The sequence below is a fragment of the Macrobrachium nipponense genome, chromosome 24, assembly GCF_015104395.2.
Source record: "Macrobrachium nipponense isolate FS-2020 chromosome 24, ASM1510439v2, whole genome shotgun sequence".
In the NCBI taxonomy this organism is placed as follows: domain Eukaryota; kingdom Metazoa; phylum Arthropoda; class Malacostraca; order Decapoda; family Palaemonidae; genus Macrobrachium; species Macrobrachium nipponense.
Window position 1 is genome coordinate 64915209 of NC_061091.1, and position 18582 is coordinate 64933790.

The following is an 18582-nucleotide window of genomic DNA, read 5'->3' on the forward strand; positions in this document are numbered from 1 at the left end:
ACCCACACGGGGGAGAAGCCCTACGCCTGCTCCCACTGCCCCTACAGGTGTTCGCAGAAGTCCAATCTCAACAGCCACCTGTTGACCCACCAGCCGAAGCAGAACTTTTGAAAAGGTCTTCAGAAAGGTTGAAGTTCGATGTATGTTGGGGGGCGTCGCTCCCTGCCTGCGCTCGTTCTCAAGGAACAACTGCCAAGACGTGCCACTAAGTTGAAAAGAACAGAATACTATATACAATTTAAGCCAAAGGCCAAGCGCTGGGACTTAAAGAGGCCATTCAGCACTGAAAGATCAATTTAGGAGTGAAAGTTTACAAAGGTGTAACAGGAGGAAAACCTCGTCATTGCAATGAAACAATTGTTAGGAGAGGGTGGAAGGTAAGATGGAAGAAGGAGAATATGAACGGAGGCACAGTAAAAGGAATGAAAGGGGTTGCAGCTGAGGGTCGAAGGGACGCCACAAAGACCCTTAAGTAATGCCTACAGTGCACTGTGCATGAGATGCACTGACAGGACTACCCCGCTACGGGGTCTGCGTTCGATAGGCCTTCTAAAGTATAATAACTGTTTACCGTTCTGCGACACGGAAGGCGACTTATAAATTATATTTGAATGGTCTGATTTAGGATCGAATTAGTACACTCGAGATACAGAATACAAATCCTGATTAAATTTTGTTCATAACTTCAGATAGTATTGCGTGTGGTGTTCTATGTATGACACGTGTGGGCTGTTCTATGCGCAGGAGTCCATCCATGCGGGCCCTCGGCTGGTTTAGTCTAAAGAAAATAAAAAAAGGGGGAAATTTCCATTTTAAACATTCGAACGGGAACATTCTATTACTAACTAAGCCTTATGACGTAACAATGTCACTACAATAACATAAAGATGTGGTATATCTGCTCATTTGATATTTGGAACTCCGGAATAGATATGATCTGGATAGGGGAACTATTTCTTTAGAATACGACCCCTGGAAGAGAATAAAAATTCAGATATGAATTTAGAATACGACCCTGGAACAGAATAAAAAGTCAGTCCTTTCAGAAGAATGGGATGCTGGGAATTGGATGCTCGTGATAGAAAAACGACAACAAACAATCACTCAGTTTTGAAGAGTGGGGTTTATACGTCAGAGTCTAATGATATCTGAATGGGGAACTCCACAGCATGTCTTTGTAGATGAACACCATCTACTGTTTACTTTTTTCTTTCGGTCGAAATGTCAAGTCTGTGGATATGTAGAAGTTGGAGCATTTTAGTGAATAAATTTTCTGCGTGTTAACGTGTTTCATTACCTTTGGCTTGTGCGAAATAAGACCAAGTTTTTGTTTCTTGAATAGTAATGATATGCTCTTGTAATATACCAGTTACTGAAGCCATTTTCCCTCTTCGGTCATATTTCTGAATTGCTGAAGTAAGAGAGATGCGGTAAAGGTGCTCCAGTCATATCTCTACTATCTTTTCTAACATCAACCTAGTAAACTGCTAAGTGATGCTTGCTTTAATTGGGCTTCAAAATACCGTGGGTAGTGAGTGCACTTCACTTCACCTCCCGTTTTTGCTTTGAATAACAAATATTATATTCGATCATTCCAAGACGTCCTGTGTATGACGAAAGGGCATAGCTTCATTTTAGCAACAAAGACACTATTTTTTAGCATATCAAAACTATATTAATTCACCTTTACGCCCATCATTACCATTGGTCTTAGTTCCTGTTGGGTGCTAAACTAAAGCTGAAACGTATATTAATGTGTACTTTATATTTAAAATAGGAAACATATTTTTTGTTATGAAACTGACACTTACTCTGCGAAATGTATGGTACTGTTTCTTGTCCATCACTTTGTATTCTTTGTATTCTGTTCAGCTTGTCCTTCAGTTGATGTGAAGAGGCTTTCTTCTATCCGTTATGCATAACTCCAGCGAGTATTCCTGCTCATGGTATGTGTGGAACCTAAGTCGCTTCAGTCACCTAAGCAGAAACGATTAATTGTTACCGTCCCTCAGTTAACCAAAGACCATGACACAGAGGCGCTTAGAAGTACGTCTGGACAAGCTCCAGACCTTCAGGTGGGGCCCAGCGTCCTTTAGTTGTATACTGGAGAGGTATATATTTGATGTAGCACTATTTATGCATTCTCAGCTTTGACATTGTCAGCTGGTCATTGCACCGAATGACTAGTTTGTTGCTTCGTCTGTGGTGGCTGAGACCATTCTCAATTCCTTCCAATAACTGCTCGACTTGAAGTTTCCAGGTCTTTTATTTGTTTATAGAATTTGGGGCTGGAGTAGTGGTGGGTTAAAAAAAAAATCTTTCATGGCCGCGTTTTGGAGAAATGGGAGCAACAGATTCCAACACCAGAACAGGAGTCGTTTCGAATCTAAACATGCACAAGCCGTGTATTCTATATTTTCTTTCAATAACAGATCAGATACGTACCTCTTTCAACGGAACAGTAATGCTGATAAATCTTTTATTTATGATCACTGTGGTAAAAGAACAGATAAACGTGTTATTTAAGATATAGTAAAAAACACACACACACATTAATACTACTGTTTTAGGACACGTTCAGACTTTTGTGAATATTTTACTTCTTACTGAAGTCTCTCGATGTGCTTCTGACATCAACACACAAGTGCTTTGTATAGGTGAAGAAATCACCTGTGACCCCAAAAGTCTGTTGAGTGAGACGGTCATTATCTTCCAGGTGGCGACAGCGATGCCTCCTGAAGACCCGCGCTACGGAAGCCACCAGTCCTCCTTGTACAACCCGGAGGAGATCCACCCCGCCGCCAGAATCGACCTCGCCGGGCCGCTGACCTCCCCCGAGGGCGCTTCGCAAAAGGACGGCGTGGTGGGGGGGCTGAGCTGCCCCTGGTGCCTCTACAGGGCCAGGTTCCGGAGCAAGCTCGTCAGGCACATGAGAACCCACACGGGGGAGAAGCCCTTCGCCTGTCCCTACTGCCCCTTCAGGGCGAACCAGGAGATCCACATCAAGACGCACCTGCGCACGCACACGGGCGAGAGGCCCTACAAATGCAGGCTGTGCCCGTTCTGGGCGTCCCACAGACACCACCTGACGAAGCACCTACTTGCTCAGCATCCGGGACATTAGATCTGGGTTAGGTCTTTGTGTTTACAAACTAGAGTACACCGTGATATTTATATTATTTGCATCAATAAACTTATAAAAAAAAGTGTATCACTTTAAAGTAATGATAATAAAATAAATTTGAAGCAATGCTTAGTCGAGGATATACTTACGAGACCAAGTCCTTCGTTACGTCAAGTTCACTTTTCTGTGAATTTCGTTTTTATTAAGTTGGTTTAGTTATACAAAATTTTAAATGACTTCGAATGAGAGGTATTATTATTATTATTATTATTATTATTATTATTATTATTATTATTATTATTATTATTACGACAATATCCATACAGATGATAACGTTTAACTATGAATGTTACCTCAAATTAACCGAGCCAATGTGGATGTCCTTTCAACACGTTATCATTCAGGGGGTTACGATGTATAATGTATATAGAGACTGATGAGCCCATTCTGTCCAGAACCAACCCACCCAACCTTGAGGATACACCGATGATACGGTAGGCTACGCCCTCTCAGAAAACTAATAATAAGATCCTCTACTGCTAGAGGGTCAAGTGACAGTGGGCGGAATGTCCCGAAACTCTACGGCTATATCACGCCATGTTTAACTAAAAACAAAGAAAGAAGAAAAAAAAAAAAAAAAAAAAAAACCCTCGTGTACCAGATCTTGGCAGATGTCACCCTTGAAGAAAAGTGCTGGGGAAAACTGGAAAAAATTCCTGTATGAAATCAATTAAACTGACTCTGCCATCTTTTTTAACCGAACCTGCTGGAAATAAGGTCCACTCCCTTCATTTATTATTATTATTATTATTATTATTATTATTATTATTATTATTATTATTATTATTATTATTATTATTATTATTATTATTATCATCGAATAAAATTCCATTCATCTTTAAGAATCTTTTTTCGATGATAATAACAATAATAATAATAATACTCTTTCAATGTTCTAAGTTCAACTTAGAATTTTATTTTACATTTACTAAGCAAATATCGACTTTATTGCAACGTGTATCACTTAGGGAGTTACGAAGATATAACTGTTATTATTATTATTACTCCCACATTCACAGTCATCCAAAACGACCGCAAACTCGGCCGTAAAGAGAGGGAAGTCGAAGCGGATAAGCCTACGGCCTAAAACAACAGACGGGGGAAGTCCGCAGGGCTACGCTACGGACGGTGTGTGTGAAGGGTTCATTTTCTTCCACAAGTGATTACTCTGGCAATGTCGACGTCTGAAGAGCTGACGAAAGGCCCCTTTGTCGATTTGGCCTAATAATTTTCTTGTGTTTATTTGGTAGGGTTGCGTAGGTTGTGTGTGTGTGAAGGCAATGGCGTCCATCTCTTAACTGTAATAATATTGATTACAAAAAAGCAAAATACCACCTCTAGCCGTAAATTCCATAGCTACATTCTTGTTGGCGTAATTGGTCCTTATTTACAACTTCAAAAACCTTTTAGAATAGATCTGAATGAGAACTTTATTATAATCATTAGTTCTTTGGAAATGACAAGAGTAATCCATGACGCAATGCTCTTGTGGAGTGCGAACAATAGATTTTAAATCCTCATGAATTATGCTATAAATCTTTTTTATGAGTGAGGTTCACAAGCGGTTGATGAAGGATGTATTCCATGAAAATACGATACTGTATCTATATGGAGTATATTCTGCTAAACAGACAAGCTTTCGCCTACTTTTGCTGTAGAATGCCCTCAGCTGTACGTCTACAACTGAGGTTGAGAACACCATCATACCCAGTTAAATAGACCCCGTGAAGCTTTTGTTTTACTATGATCAGTATTAATTGTAGCTTGGGGGAAGGCTTAAAAGAATCTAGTATGTACAGATATGCAATAAGTCTTGCAACCTCAAGTCCATTTAAGCCGATGTTCTTCTGCAGGTCATGATGCTCCAAGAACACGGAGGCTCTTCTGCCCCTGCGCAGAGGACGCAGCACAATCTCGGCGGCGGGAGAAGACAGTGCGGCGCCTTCAGTCCGGACGCGTCCGCATCCCCAGCCGCCGACGACGACGCTCAGAGGGACGCCTCGCTGACGTGCCCCTGGTGCTCCTTCCGAGCGCCCTTCAGGAGCAAGCTCGTTAGACATATGCGCACCCACACGGGGGAGAAGCCCTTCGCGTGTCCCTACTGCCCCTTCAGAGCCACGCAAGAAAACAACATCAAGTCGCACATCCGAACGCACACAGGGGAGAAGCCGTTCGCGTGTAACCAGTGTCCCTATCGGTGTTCCCAGAAGTCGAACTTGACCACGCACATGTTGACGCATCAGCCGAAGCTTAAATTCTAATATATATATATATATATATATATATATATATATATTATATATATATATTATATATATATATATATATATATATATATATGTATGTATATATATAAAGGCTGTCCCTCAAGGCTTTGACAAAAATGTCTTAAATTATATGGTGGAAAAAACCAGTATCAGTAAAGTACACTTTCTTTTGATTTTAAAATTAAATGTTCTCAAAATATGGATTGAGATTTGCGCGCAGGAATAGATATACTCATTTTGTCAATATTAATTTGTCAGAAGCTGTAACCTTCTCCTTTAATTATTAGAGAGTTATAACGGTTCATATGAAGGATATCTATTGTAGTCTGAAAGTTCTGGCAGAAAGAAAGAGATAGAGAGAGAGAGATTTAGTTATGGTTAAATAGCTTTTCCTCCTGAGTATAACATATTTTTCGTTTTCTAATTTGCATTACACAAACGTGTGTAATTTTAGCAGTACATAATCATTTGATTTTCATTGTCCTCAAGATACCATATATCACCTTTTATGTTGCCTTTCTGCTGTGGAATCGGGCAGGCTAACCAACTTGTATACACTACACCCCTACTTATACTGTATCCCCTCACTTTCAACACCTGTTTCCACAGAGAAAGGTATACTTGGAGGGTGTAGGGTGGTAAAGGTGAGCTCGGTGAAGGGCGTATGTTACTACCTAGGCCTAAGCTCAGGTCTCCACATGGTGTAGGCCTACTTTTCTTATGCTATTGTACACTTGAGTTCATTGGTAATAAATGATTTCACTGATGTTGCTCTGTTCTTTGCCTTGATATTATTCTTCTTTTACTATTAACACTTTAATAATGTTATTATCCTTCGACATATACATGTATATATATTCTACATTATTAAATGCATTAAAAACTACGAGAGTATTTGTTCAAAGTACCTGTTTTTACTCACCTTCCTACGTGGATTTTATGATTATATATATATATATATATATATATATATATATATATATATATATATATATATATATTATATATATTTACACGACTTCATAATATAACTACGGTTAACTATTACTACACCACACGCATAAACACTTATATACATAAATAACGTCTACAGCCCTTGATATTAAAGAAAAAAATTAAACATTATATTTAGGTACCTAATTGCCTGTTAATCTATTTAGCTATGAATCCTTACCTGTGAATAAAAGCGAGCTCTGGCCAGTCTCTTAGTGAGAATTCATAATCACTCATTCTGAGTGAGAATTCATAATCACTGTCATTCTGAGTGAGAATTCATTATCACTGGCATTTTGAGTGAGAATTCATAATCACTCTCATTCTGAGTGAGAATTCATAAAGTGCTTATGTTATTCTTGTTTGCATTTCCTTGTCCCGTGAATGATTTGGTGAGTTCAGAGTTCAAAAGAGTGTACTGGCGCAGATAACTGAGATTCAACACTTCGGCGGTAATGCTTTGATAAATATTTCGTAATGCTAAACTATAAAGCTGTGGGTGCGTACAACGAAGGAGAGAAAGAGAGCCTGAATATATATCGCTTGTCTTCGACGTCAAGGTCAGTCTATATTGACATGGTTTGTTGCTGGAGTGATTATCTAAGAATCTTCACGGCGTCTTGCTCAAGGGTTGAGCCAAATTCATATTCATGTTTCTGTTTCTTTTTCTTTTTTTAACGACTCTGTAAAACAAATATTCATCTACATTTTGGATGTCCGTCCCAATGATGTATAGTAAGTCTTACGTAGCTGGCATTTGACGTAGTTTTCCCACCTCACTCACCCTTAGCCTAGTGACATTTCCAAAATACTGTAAAACTCCCACGTCCCCCATTTTTTGAGCAAGATGATGTGTCTCCGACAGGTGGCGAGGTCCTACGACGCATCGCAGCCCGGAGACCCTACCTTCGTCGTGGGCGGCGCTAGCCGAAGGCCTCCAGAAAGATGCCCAACGATGGACATGTACCCCGCGGAGGAGGTCCTCCTTCCCTCCCCAGACCAGAACGCCAGCCTGACGTGCCCTGAGTGCCCCTTCCGCGCTCCCTACAGAAGCAAGCTAGTCCGACACATGCGGACGCACACGGGCGAGAAGCCGTACGCCTGCCCCTACTGCCCAATGAGGGCGTCGCAGGAGAGCAACATGAAGAGCCACATCCGGACGCACACGGGCGAGAAGCCCTACGCCTGCGACCAGTGCTCCTACAGGTCGACGCAGCAGTCCTCCCTCAACTCACACCTCTTCTTCCACCACAGGAAGGCCAGGCTGCCCATCCCGCCGCAGAGCAAGATGGTCTAGTGATTGTCGGAGCTGGACGATGCTGCGCGCGCAGTAGGGAGACGAGGTATATGAACATAGACATTTAGCTGTTAAGTTTCAGTTTTGGGCAATGTTTGTTTGTTTGTTTGTTTGTTTGGTGGGTGGGTCTGGTCCCCCTTTGTTGAAACGGAAAGTGGTTGGTTGCTTTGCAGAGTGATGATTGAAACCTTTTAAGTTTAGTACATCTTAGTTTAACCAAACTACTAAACTGACTAACAGCTCTCCTAGGGCTGGCCACAAGGCTTAGATATTTTGACGTACCTAGTAACCAATTGGTTATACCTAGCAACGGGACCTACAGCTTATTGTGGGATCCGAACCACATGATGTCGAGAAACGAAATTCTATTCACCAGAAATAAATTCCAATGATTCCACGTTGGCAGAGTGGGGAAGCGAACTCACGACTACCGAATCGGTAGGCGAGCACGTTAACCACTCGTCCAACGAGGAAGAATGGAGGATCTTTTAATACTTGTCATAAAGACTAGAAGAGAAACGAATATAGAATTCAGGCCAAAAGGCCAAGCGCTGGGACCTGTGAGGTCATACATCGCTGAAAGGGAAATGGGGGGTAACAGGAGGAAAAACTCGCAGTTGCAGTTACACCATGAATCAATTGTAGCAAGGTGGAAAGTAAGATGGAAGAAAGAGAATATGAACGGAGGTACAGTAAAATGAATGAAAGGGAATGCAGCTAGGGGCCGAAAGGACGCTGCGGCAAAGAGCCTTAATTAATGTCTACAGTGCACCGCATGAAGAGCATCGAGTCAAAAGGTTACGGCATTCTTAATAGCAGACAGTGTGATAGCAAGTTGTCCTAGGTAAATGTCCTGCATGAGACTGATACAGGAATATTTGTATAGGAAACATGAAAGAGTATCGTATGAAACGCACCACATTAAGTCATTCTCACCTACCGAATGTAAACATGACGCCATGTACCCACACAACAATGCTTATAACAATAAAATGAATTACGACAATCAAAGCGCCTCAGTGACGTGGTCAGTATGGTGTTGGCGGGCCACCGAGGTGGCCGCGAGTTTGATTCTCGGGCATTCCATTGAGGAGTGAGAGATGTGTATTCCTGGTGATAGAAGTTCACTCTCGACGTGGTTCGGAAGTCACGTCAAGCCGTTGGTCCCGTTGCTGAATAACCACTGGTTCCGTGCAACGTCAAAACACAATACAAACAAACAATGACAGTCAAGATATTCTGGTTACCCTTGATATCAATGTAGTAGTGTGGTTTGTAGAGGGCCTTAGTTCTTGCTATGAATTCTGACGAAATTTAATGTAGCAGTTTTTTTCATGGTAAAATTACACCGTACTTTCTGAAACTTGCTGGCCATTTAACGTGTAATAATAATAATAATAATATTAATAATAATAATAATAATAAAGTAATGGCTACTTCAGCAGCATTACGCTTGTAGAGATTCTTCTCTATATTTCGAATAGCGACTTTTTTCAGTGCTACTTGAACAGGCTACTAGAGAGTTTATGGAGGTAATTTCCAAATGTAGGGCCAAAAGGTCAGTGTATATATTTTTATATTTCAATTTTACGGATAAACTCTGATACCACAGGCATCAAAGTCATTAACGGTTTCTCTATGGTATCATAGTTGATCTGTAAAACTGAAATATAAAAAGATATATACACTGATCTTGACCCTACATTTGGAAATGACCTGTTTAAGTAGCACTGAAAAAAAAAAAAGTCGCTATTCGAAATATAGAGAAGAATCTCTACAAGCGTAACGCTGCTGAAGTAGCCATTACTTTTAATGAAGTACGCTTGGGAGTGGGTCTGCTTCCTAAGTACAACAACAACAACAATAATAATAATAATTATAATAATAATAATAATAATAATAATAATAATAATAATATAATAATAATAATAATAATTAACTCTTCCTAAACCTTCTACCCAAGAAAGTGAGTAGCACCACTCAAGGACAAACCATCCAGTTTACTAAGTTTTCATTGATGAGGTTGCTAGCCCAATTTCCTTCGTATAACCCACCGCAGTTACCTAGCTGCCAAGTATATAATTTATTGAATAGGTCAACAGACACAACGGCTTTGGAATGGAACACGCCCGTCCATTCCATTCACTCCCAGGATTCGAGCCTGGGACCTCTAACTAGGCAGCGCGAAAGTGCTCATTTTCACTTGAAATAATTACGTGAATATGCAAACTGTTTGAGCTTTAGCAACTCTCTTGAATGACTGATTACAAAAAGACTAAAAATGGCGTCACACTTCAAACGGATTTACGTGCTAAGTGCAGAAGACGCGCCTTATGGAAACTTATTTGAAATATCAGCGTATGACTGTCATATTTTCTCATAATCTCGGTCCCGTAACAAGAATGGATTTAGCTTTCACGTCATGTACTAGCTTTTAGACTTATATGTAGGATTTGTAAGATGTCAGAATGTTTAGATGCTTAGGAACAGGCTAAAATACAATAGTATTTGAAGGACCATACAGAACAGGTCTTAGGAATTCCTCTTTGGTAATCGTAAGTCGCACAGTTGGTTAGATTACTATGCTTTGCTTTCCAGAGAAAAGTTAACTGACTGTCCTGTTACTCTTATAGGTCCACTTTGAACGTAGAATTCATGACAATCGTTAAAAAATACTCAAGCTACACAACAGGTTCGAGTGCACATCTTAAGAAAAAAAAAGAAACATGCATTTTATGGTTCACCACTTCAAAGATGAACCGATTATCCAATGCTTTCTATCTCTTCTTGTTGATTAGACTTGTCGTATATATAATATACCACTGCATTAAATCCTTTGAATAAGATGGCCACATCCCCTACAGGTGAGGAGGAGAACCAGCCACATCGGAGGGACGCCGGAGGAGGAGGCGGAGGAAGGGGAAGAAGGGGACGTGGCGGCCCTCGACGAATACAGCTTCCCCGCGACGCTGCTGCGGAGCATGGAGGGCGCCTACTCGGAGGCGGGCAAGGAGTCCTCCGAAGGGAATAACATCATCATCTTCCCGCCGTCGTCGCCGGCGGCCAAATCCTTCGCCTGCCCGCACTGCCCCCACAGGGCGGCTCTCAAGGACCACCTCAAGATCCACATCCGGACGCACACAGGAGAGAAGCCCTACCAGTGCCCCCACTGCGCCTTCAGGTCCTCGCAGAAGAGCAACCTCAACAGGCACCTCCGGATCCACACGGGGGAGAAGCCCTACGCCTGTCACCTCTGCCCCTACAGGTCGACGCAGAAGAACAACTTGAAGTGTCACATGATCACCCACAAAACGTACCCCTTTTGAAGGTGCTCTTTGAGGTTTAGGGGGGCTAAGGGGCCGTGATATTGTGAAAAGGAGGAATTCGGTGTCAAAGGTCACTCGTGTGGAATCATTACTGAAGTTGACAGTTTGTATTTTTCTGGAAGAAGTAGAGGATGATGACGAGATTTGCTTACCTTCTGTCTTGTGCCTTCTTCTTCTTCTTCTTCTGGTAGATTTATTTCGTGTTGTATGGCTGCAAAGAATGAGGAAGTTGAAGGAGAGGTTCAATGATACATGAACATTATAGCACAATTCCTTTTATTGATGTTTCTTATGTTGCCCATAATCACGGCAGACAAAATGTTCTCTCGATGCATATTTGTAAAGAGAAGGACACATTATGTTTGGAACAAGTGCATTTTGAATTCCTCTCTCTCAACAATTAAAATGAGTTATAGATGTAATAAGTGTACTAGATCATCTTCCACTTTCAACATCAAATAGGTTCGGAGAATATTATTATTCAAAGGAATGTTGATATATTTACTAAGGGGACTTTTTTTATATATATTGCTTCTGAAATATTTTTCCAATCCTGTCTTTATTTCTTAGGTCCTGCAGGATCTTGGCAAATAGGTTCAATATCAACTTGTTTTTGTTTTGTTTTTCATGATTTGATTGTTTCAGCACAAATTTGGAATTAAGATACAAGATACAAGAAGTGTCCTCCCCTATTTTGCCAAGACTATTCTTGGATCCAAAAGATATGCTGCATTCTGGTTTGATTTATACATTGCCAGAGATAAATCTCGTGTTTATATTTATATAATATTACAAAGGATTAGGACTTCATTTCTGTGAGATTCTATTCATTAAAAGGATTAGACGCCATTTGTTTGTTCACTTTTTTCCAGGTACATTAAGGGTCATTTTTGTTTGATCTGTGCTTTAAGAAGGACAGAGTTTCATTTTTGGTTATGTTGTGCCCTTAAAAGGGATAGTGCCTCATTTTTTCCTGTAATGTTTAGCTCTTTCTCTTGATGTACGGGTATCTGCAACTGTGAAACCACTTTGAGATGAAACTGCAGAGCTTTCTCTTTGCAATTAACGGCAGAAACGATTATCATCCCAAAATTAGGATTAATTTTTTTATGATTTTACAACCAGAAATCGGATATATTTTTCTAATAAAAAATGTTGGCATTGCAGCATTATCAGTAGATGGCATTCATATAACCGCCCCTTTTTCTTGATAATTAGTACTGTCTGCAGAAATCTTCAAGTGTTTGTCAATGTAACTCATCGTCACTTACAAGAGGAAGACTTTGAAAATGAGAGTCGCGCGTCAAATTGTTCCTCTGGCTCTGTATTACAACGTAGTCATTCCATATTGCTCTGACTTCTTCCTAATGAACACCATAATATTCTTTGGAAGCTTGAATTTCAAGTCAGTGGGCCCACTGGCGGGCTTGTTTCATATGAATAGGGTTCATCTACTGAATAATAATAATATAATGATAATAATAAAAGTATCAAAACCTGAAAACAGAAATATGAGGGATATGGGATATGCCAGTGGAAATTGTACCCATAATCATAGGGACACTTGGAGGCACAATCCCAAGATCCCTGAAAAGGAACCCGGATAAACTAGATGCCGAAGTAGCTCCAGGACCCGTGCAGAAGAGTGTGCTCCTAGAAACAGCGCACATAGTGAGAGAAGCAATTACTCCTAAGGAGGCAGGATGCGCAACCCGGAATCCACCCCCCCCCCCCCCCAACACTAAAAACAACCCAGTCGAATAGGATGAGTGTGATCGAAAAATAATTATAATAATGATATGAGAACAATACCTTCATTTTGTACTTGAACGTCAACTTGACATGACGCATCAAACCCCAAGAACTTGACAAGCAATGCTAAACCGAGATTTTCTGTTGGCAATGATGTTATTATTGTTGTTTTTTTCTTATTCGCTAATAATGTTTCCTTCCTTGAGACGATCGTCGAAAAAGCCATGCATTTGTTATGCCAGGCTGCGTTCTGTATCTGTCACTGTAATAAGCTGGTTTCAATAAAGTCTTCAGTCTCATAAGTGTTTTATCTTTTGGGGAGTTTCACTCATGAAAAAAGTTTTTTTTTTTCAGATGCAAGTAGTCGTATGTCACTTGCACAATCGGTAAGGTAAGACGCCTAAAAAGTAGGAGTTAATCTAATTGATTTGAAATCCCTCAACCGAGACATTTACGGACCACAGAAATCGTCTTATTCAAATGAGCAACTAAGATATTTGGAGACTAAATAACCCAGGAGTGTTATGTTGTATTTTATTTACTTTTTGCCTTTTCTGAAGCTGTCCCTTTTACAAGCCACTGGCATATAGGCCTGGCATATCAGGCCTAAACGTGACATGTTAACTGGGTGGGCGACTGCCCACCTACAAAAATAAATTTATTTCGCCCGAAAGGTCTGCAGGTGATCTGAATATTAATAAAACACTACTCTTAAAAATGACGGAATTTATCAAACTATTGGTTGCTTTAGCTGAAGAACAAAATATTCACCGAAATAGGACATAAAACGTGTGTCATTAAATGACATTTTCATTATGTATTCACAATTTGTGATAAATTATACATGAAGCTGAATAAATAAGTGTACAGTATACGCATATGATATTTTATATGCGATGACTAAGTAAGAAAAAAAAAGAAAAAAAAGGAGTCCAGTGCCCCACCCACTAAAAAATTGGATATTTATAACGTGTCTTAATTGGAATCACTCATTTTTGGGACTAAACAAACCAAGCAAAAAAAAAATTTTAAACTTCAATGACATCTTTCATGTTTGTAAATTGTATACGTCAGAATACATAGGTATCTACTCGCTTTGTTTTGTTCTGTCTTATATTTAATTACTGAATCACTTATTCACTGGTTCATTCCAAATGCACACAAATAGTATTATGAAGATAAAAACGAATCCGTCTCGTCCTTTTGAGATTGAAAAGACGTGAGGGGACTTTCGTGATCGTCAAGAGTAAGGTTACTGGAGGTCATCATCCGCGACGCAGAAGTGAGACGTTCGTCTAAACTGAGGAAGCAAATCTGTAGTAAAAATATGACCTATATGACTAATTGCAATTATAGTTGTGTTCGTATTATCTTTGGGAATGTAGTACGCTGTATTGATTTACAAATAGAATACTAGCGGCGGTTTTGATCGAATGGTTTTCACTGTCCCTCTTGCAAACCAGCAACCATCAGAGCGCGGCTGAAGGTGCACGTATGAGGATGATCTATGGAGATTGGGCGTTACCAAGTATCCCCTTTTTTTCATTAGACTTTTCACACGGTCTCTGAAAAATCCAATGTATAAATGTTGGGAAACCGAAGAACTTAACTATCTTTGCAAGGACATTATCTCTCTCTCTCTCTCTCTCTCTCTCTCTCTCTCTCTCTCTCTCTCTCTCTCTTTCTGTAAAATCACGCTTTTGTATATTAATAATATATAGATATATATAATATATAATAGTATATATATATGAACCTCTCAGGTATTAACTACTTTGACAGACAATCAGGACGAAATAATCAGTGCGTACAGTACTCGATTAAAATGAATTTTAGTACCAGTAATGATTAAGACAGCGACAATTTCGCTTGCTAAGGCGTTAGCAATAAGGGGTTAAGATTGGTAAGGAGGAAACGAAAGCATTACTAAGGTTAATAAACTCCAATAAAGTCTTGTCAAGGATTACATTGACAGTTTATTATAAAGTTCAGACGGAAAAAGCCCAGTCCAGACGTCACAACCTATAGCCTAAGTCTTACATTCCATGTGGCCCCTAACCAGCAGAAATAAGCCCAGGTATTTCGCACACAGGTCTGGTCCTCGAGATCGAGAGAAGGACGCAGCACCACCACCACCGCCGCCGCCGCCGCCTTCGTGGGCAAGGCACTGCCGCCTTCCCAGGGCGTCGTCACCGCCAAGACCCACCACTGCCCCTACTGCCCCTACTCCACCATCAAGACGTCCCACCTGAAGGACCACATCCACACCCACACGGGGGAGAAGCCCTACGCGTGCCCCCAGTGCCCCTTCCGCTGCTCGCAGAAGAACAACCTGACGCGGCACCTTCGCACTCACACGGGGGAGAAGCCCTTCGCCTGCCACCTGTGCCCCTACCGAGCCGCCCAGAAGAGCAGCCTCGTGATCCACATGTGCTCGCACGAGACTTCGTCGTCGTCGTAGCCTTCGGGAGCGTCGAAGGGCACCATAGATATGTAGAGAGACGCCCCCCTTTATATCTATGGAGGGGGACTCTCGTAGAATTGTTTGTTGACGGTCGGATTTTGACAACGTCCCTTTAAAATGGAAAACATCTGCGACACCTACTGGTGTTTATCGTTACGTAGGACCCCAAATTAATGTTAGTAATCGAGTACGTACTTCATTTTTTTTTGTGTGGTGTTAACCGACCACTTTTAGAAGCAATAGAACATACGCCACGAAAACGTCATCATCACAAAGACGATTTCGGACATGGTGTCATAAAACAGAAATCTTTTTTAGCGAACGAAGAATTGTAATCTACTTGAAAATAAACAAAAATTATTCCATTTTCATTGCTAGAAAAATTCCAGTGGATGCTAGACGAAAAAAAATAAAGTTTTCCCTCGAGACTTTTTGTATAATCAACTCATAAACAATGGCAATCTTACATTATTTTTCACGTGAATTCTGTTTAATGTGTGACACAGCACATGATAACTGCCCTGAGTTTTGTGGTGGTTGTGTTAAGAAGTTTATATATCCGCGCTACTGAGCATGAGACAAGAATCTCTTTTGTTTTATCATTGTTTCATGACGTATTTGTATAATGCCACCGTCCTTTGTCACGTGATCTTAAAGATCAACGATTTATTTTATTACTATTATTTGCTGAGGGCCCTAAAATTATAGTAATGGTTTTGATTGATCACTGCACAGAAATGAACGTATAAGCATACGAGAGATATCGTCCCTACATTGTAAAAATATTTGAGTTGTGAAACGATGGGGTCTCTCGTCAGTGAGTGACATGTTATAGTTCACATTTCTGTTGTTATCTTGTTGGACACTCGTAAAAAAAAGAAAGAATAAAAACTTGCAAATGTAAAAAAAAGAAAGAATAAAAACTTGCAATTGGAAGGTATCCGCATTGGAAATATGTAAAGTAATTTGCCTGTCTTTTCACGCATGACTCTCAGTGAAGGAAATACATGTTTTTTTTTTTTTCAGTAAATCAAGTTTATTTTTCTTTTCTAATAAAATGGATGAAGACAAAGACAACTGATTTCCTTTTTCCTTGACGCTCGATGTTTTGATGAATTTAGAAAGAGATGAAGTTAGAAGGATGGAATGGAATACAGAGTTTAGGCCAAAGGCCCAGCGCTGGGACCTATGACGTCATTCAGAGCTGGAAGGAAAACGGAGAGTAAAAGGTCTGAAAGGCGTCACAGGAGGAAAACCTCAAAGCAGCTGAAGCACTACGAAACAATTGTTAGGAGACGGTTAAGGACAGCAAGGTGGAAGTACGACTATAAGAATGGAGGTACAGTAAAACGAATGAAAGGGGTTGCAACTAGGGGCCGGGGGGAGGCTGCAGAGAACCTTTAATAGTGCCTACAGTACACCCCGTGAGGTTCACTGACGACACTACCTCCCTACGGGCTCATGAGTTATTGTAAAGACTTTTTTCTATATCAAATGGCTTCTTCCATTTTGATGAATCGAATAGAAAGGGAGGCAGGAGTCTGGGATTTGGGTAGAACAGGATAAATGATTTACGATTTTCTCACTCTATCTTGCCTCTGTTGTTCCCACGGGTCATTCTCAACTTTAGTATACGTAGCCATTTATTCATTACCTTGAATATAATGGATTATACAATTCATTGTTTCCATCTTCATCATTCCTTTCATTATACATTGTCAAAGCAGCGGCCAGTGGGGTGGATGGACAACCCAGTAGTTTTTTTTTTTTTTTTTAATAGCCCAGGTTCGAGAACGAGAAATAAAAAGAGGAAGGAGGAAATGGAATAAAGCCCACAAGTATCAGGAAACACAGAAGCTGGTGGAGATGTCCAAAGCATCACCAGTTCTTCAGGAGGTATTGACTATTATCGTGGAATTCGGAGGAAGATTCCGGGTTTGTCTTGTGATGCCTCTCGCTATAATGTGACTAATAATAATAATAACTAATAATAATAATAATAATAATAATAATAATAATAATATAATAATAATAATAATAATAAGTTTCTTAACGAATTTGTTTCAGATGGTCAGTGTTTACGAGATGAAGGAATATGGAAAAATTGATATATATATATATATATATATATATATATATATATATATATATATATATATATATATGTGTGTGTGTGTGTGTGTGTGTGTGTGTGTGTGTGTGTGTGTGTAATGTAAATATAAATAAAGTAATTAATAATAATTATTATATATATACAAATAATATATATATACATATATATATATTATTTATATATATATAATATATATACATAGTATATGCATGTATATATTTTAAGAGGATTTACACAACATCACCGAAGCACAAAATAAGCATAAGTATAAACACAGACCATAGCAAGTACTCAAATCACTTCGAAAGCACCAAGAGACCCCGCATTCCCTTTTCAGGGAGATTCTCTTTTCCAATTCGCCCCCCCTTCAGACCCCATCGGGAATCTCGTCTTCGACCGAGAGAGAGTGAAATTCCCGAAGAAACCATTCCATGATAACGCCAGTCATGCAATCAGTGTGGTCACTCTGCCTGTGCTTTTAAATAGTGTTCATCAAAGGTAGCGTCCCGGAAGTGTAACCAGACGAATTTATAAGGCCTCTATCTCCTCCCCACAGATACCGACACCTGGAGGACCACCCAGGGGCAGAGGAGATGGTGATGGAGGAGGAGGAGGAGGAGGAGGAGGAGGAAGAGGGAGAGGTGGTCTTCAAGCGGGCACCATCACCAGCTGGTGCTCGGATCCCGGCCAACCTCAGCCTCAGTGGGGAGCCACGAGGCCCAAGACGCACCACTGCCCCCACTGCCCTTACTTCACGACGAACACCTCCAACCTGAAGTTCCACCTCCACACGCACACGGGGGAGAAGCCCTTCGCCTGCCCCTACAGGTGTTCGCAGAAGAACAACCTGGCCAGGCACCTGCGGATCCACACGGGGGAGAAGCCCTTCGCCTGCCATCTCTGCCGGTACCGGTCGGCCTACAAACACCGCCTGCAGGGCCACCTGCTCACTCACTCGCGGGGTCCTCCTGCGGTGATCTGATTCGGGAGGAGGTTTAGTTAAGATGCTGCAGGAGTCAGCTGGTCGAGACTGTTACAGGGGGAGTATTCGGAATTTTATTCGTAAAAGGAGTTCGTGAATGAATCAGGAAGACGTGTGAAATCGGGAATGTGAGTCACACAGAGAGAGAGAGAGAGAGAGAGAGAGAGAGAGAGAAAGGGGGGGGTGTGGTATCGGCGGTTACCA

General features: G+C 40.7%; 1 protein-coding gene across 4 annotated transcripts in view; it reads left to right on the top strand.

The window, feature by feature from the left end:
- LOC135205696 (zinc finger and BTB domain-containing protein 7C-like) overlaps positions 1-18582 on the top strand; it is a 262909-nt gene that overhangs the window by 217728 nt on the left and 26599 nt on the right. Inside the window, exon 6 of one of the 4 annotated variants that reach the window (XM_064236639.1) lies at positions 14912-15295. The exons of 2 other annotated variants lie outside the window; for them this stretch is intronic. In XM_064236639.1, coding sequence (XP_064092709.1) covers positions 14912-15280 — 369 coding nt within the window. In that variant the 3' untranslated portion in view covers positions 15281-15295. Of the gene's footprint in view, positions 1-10605; positions 11236-14911; positions 15296-18582 lie in introns of those variants that run through there. One more of the 4 variants, XM_064236620.1, reaches the window with a different exon arrangement.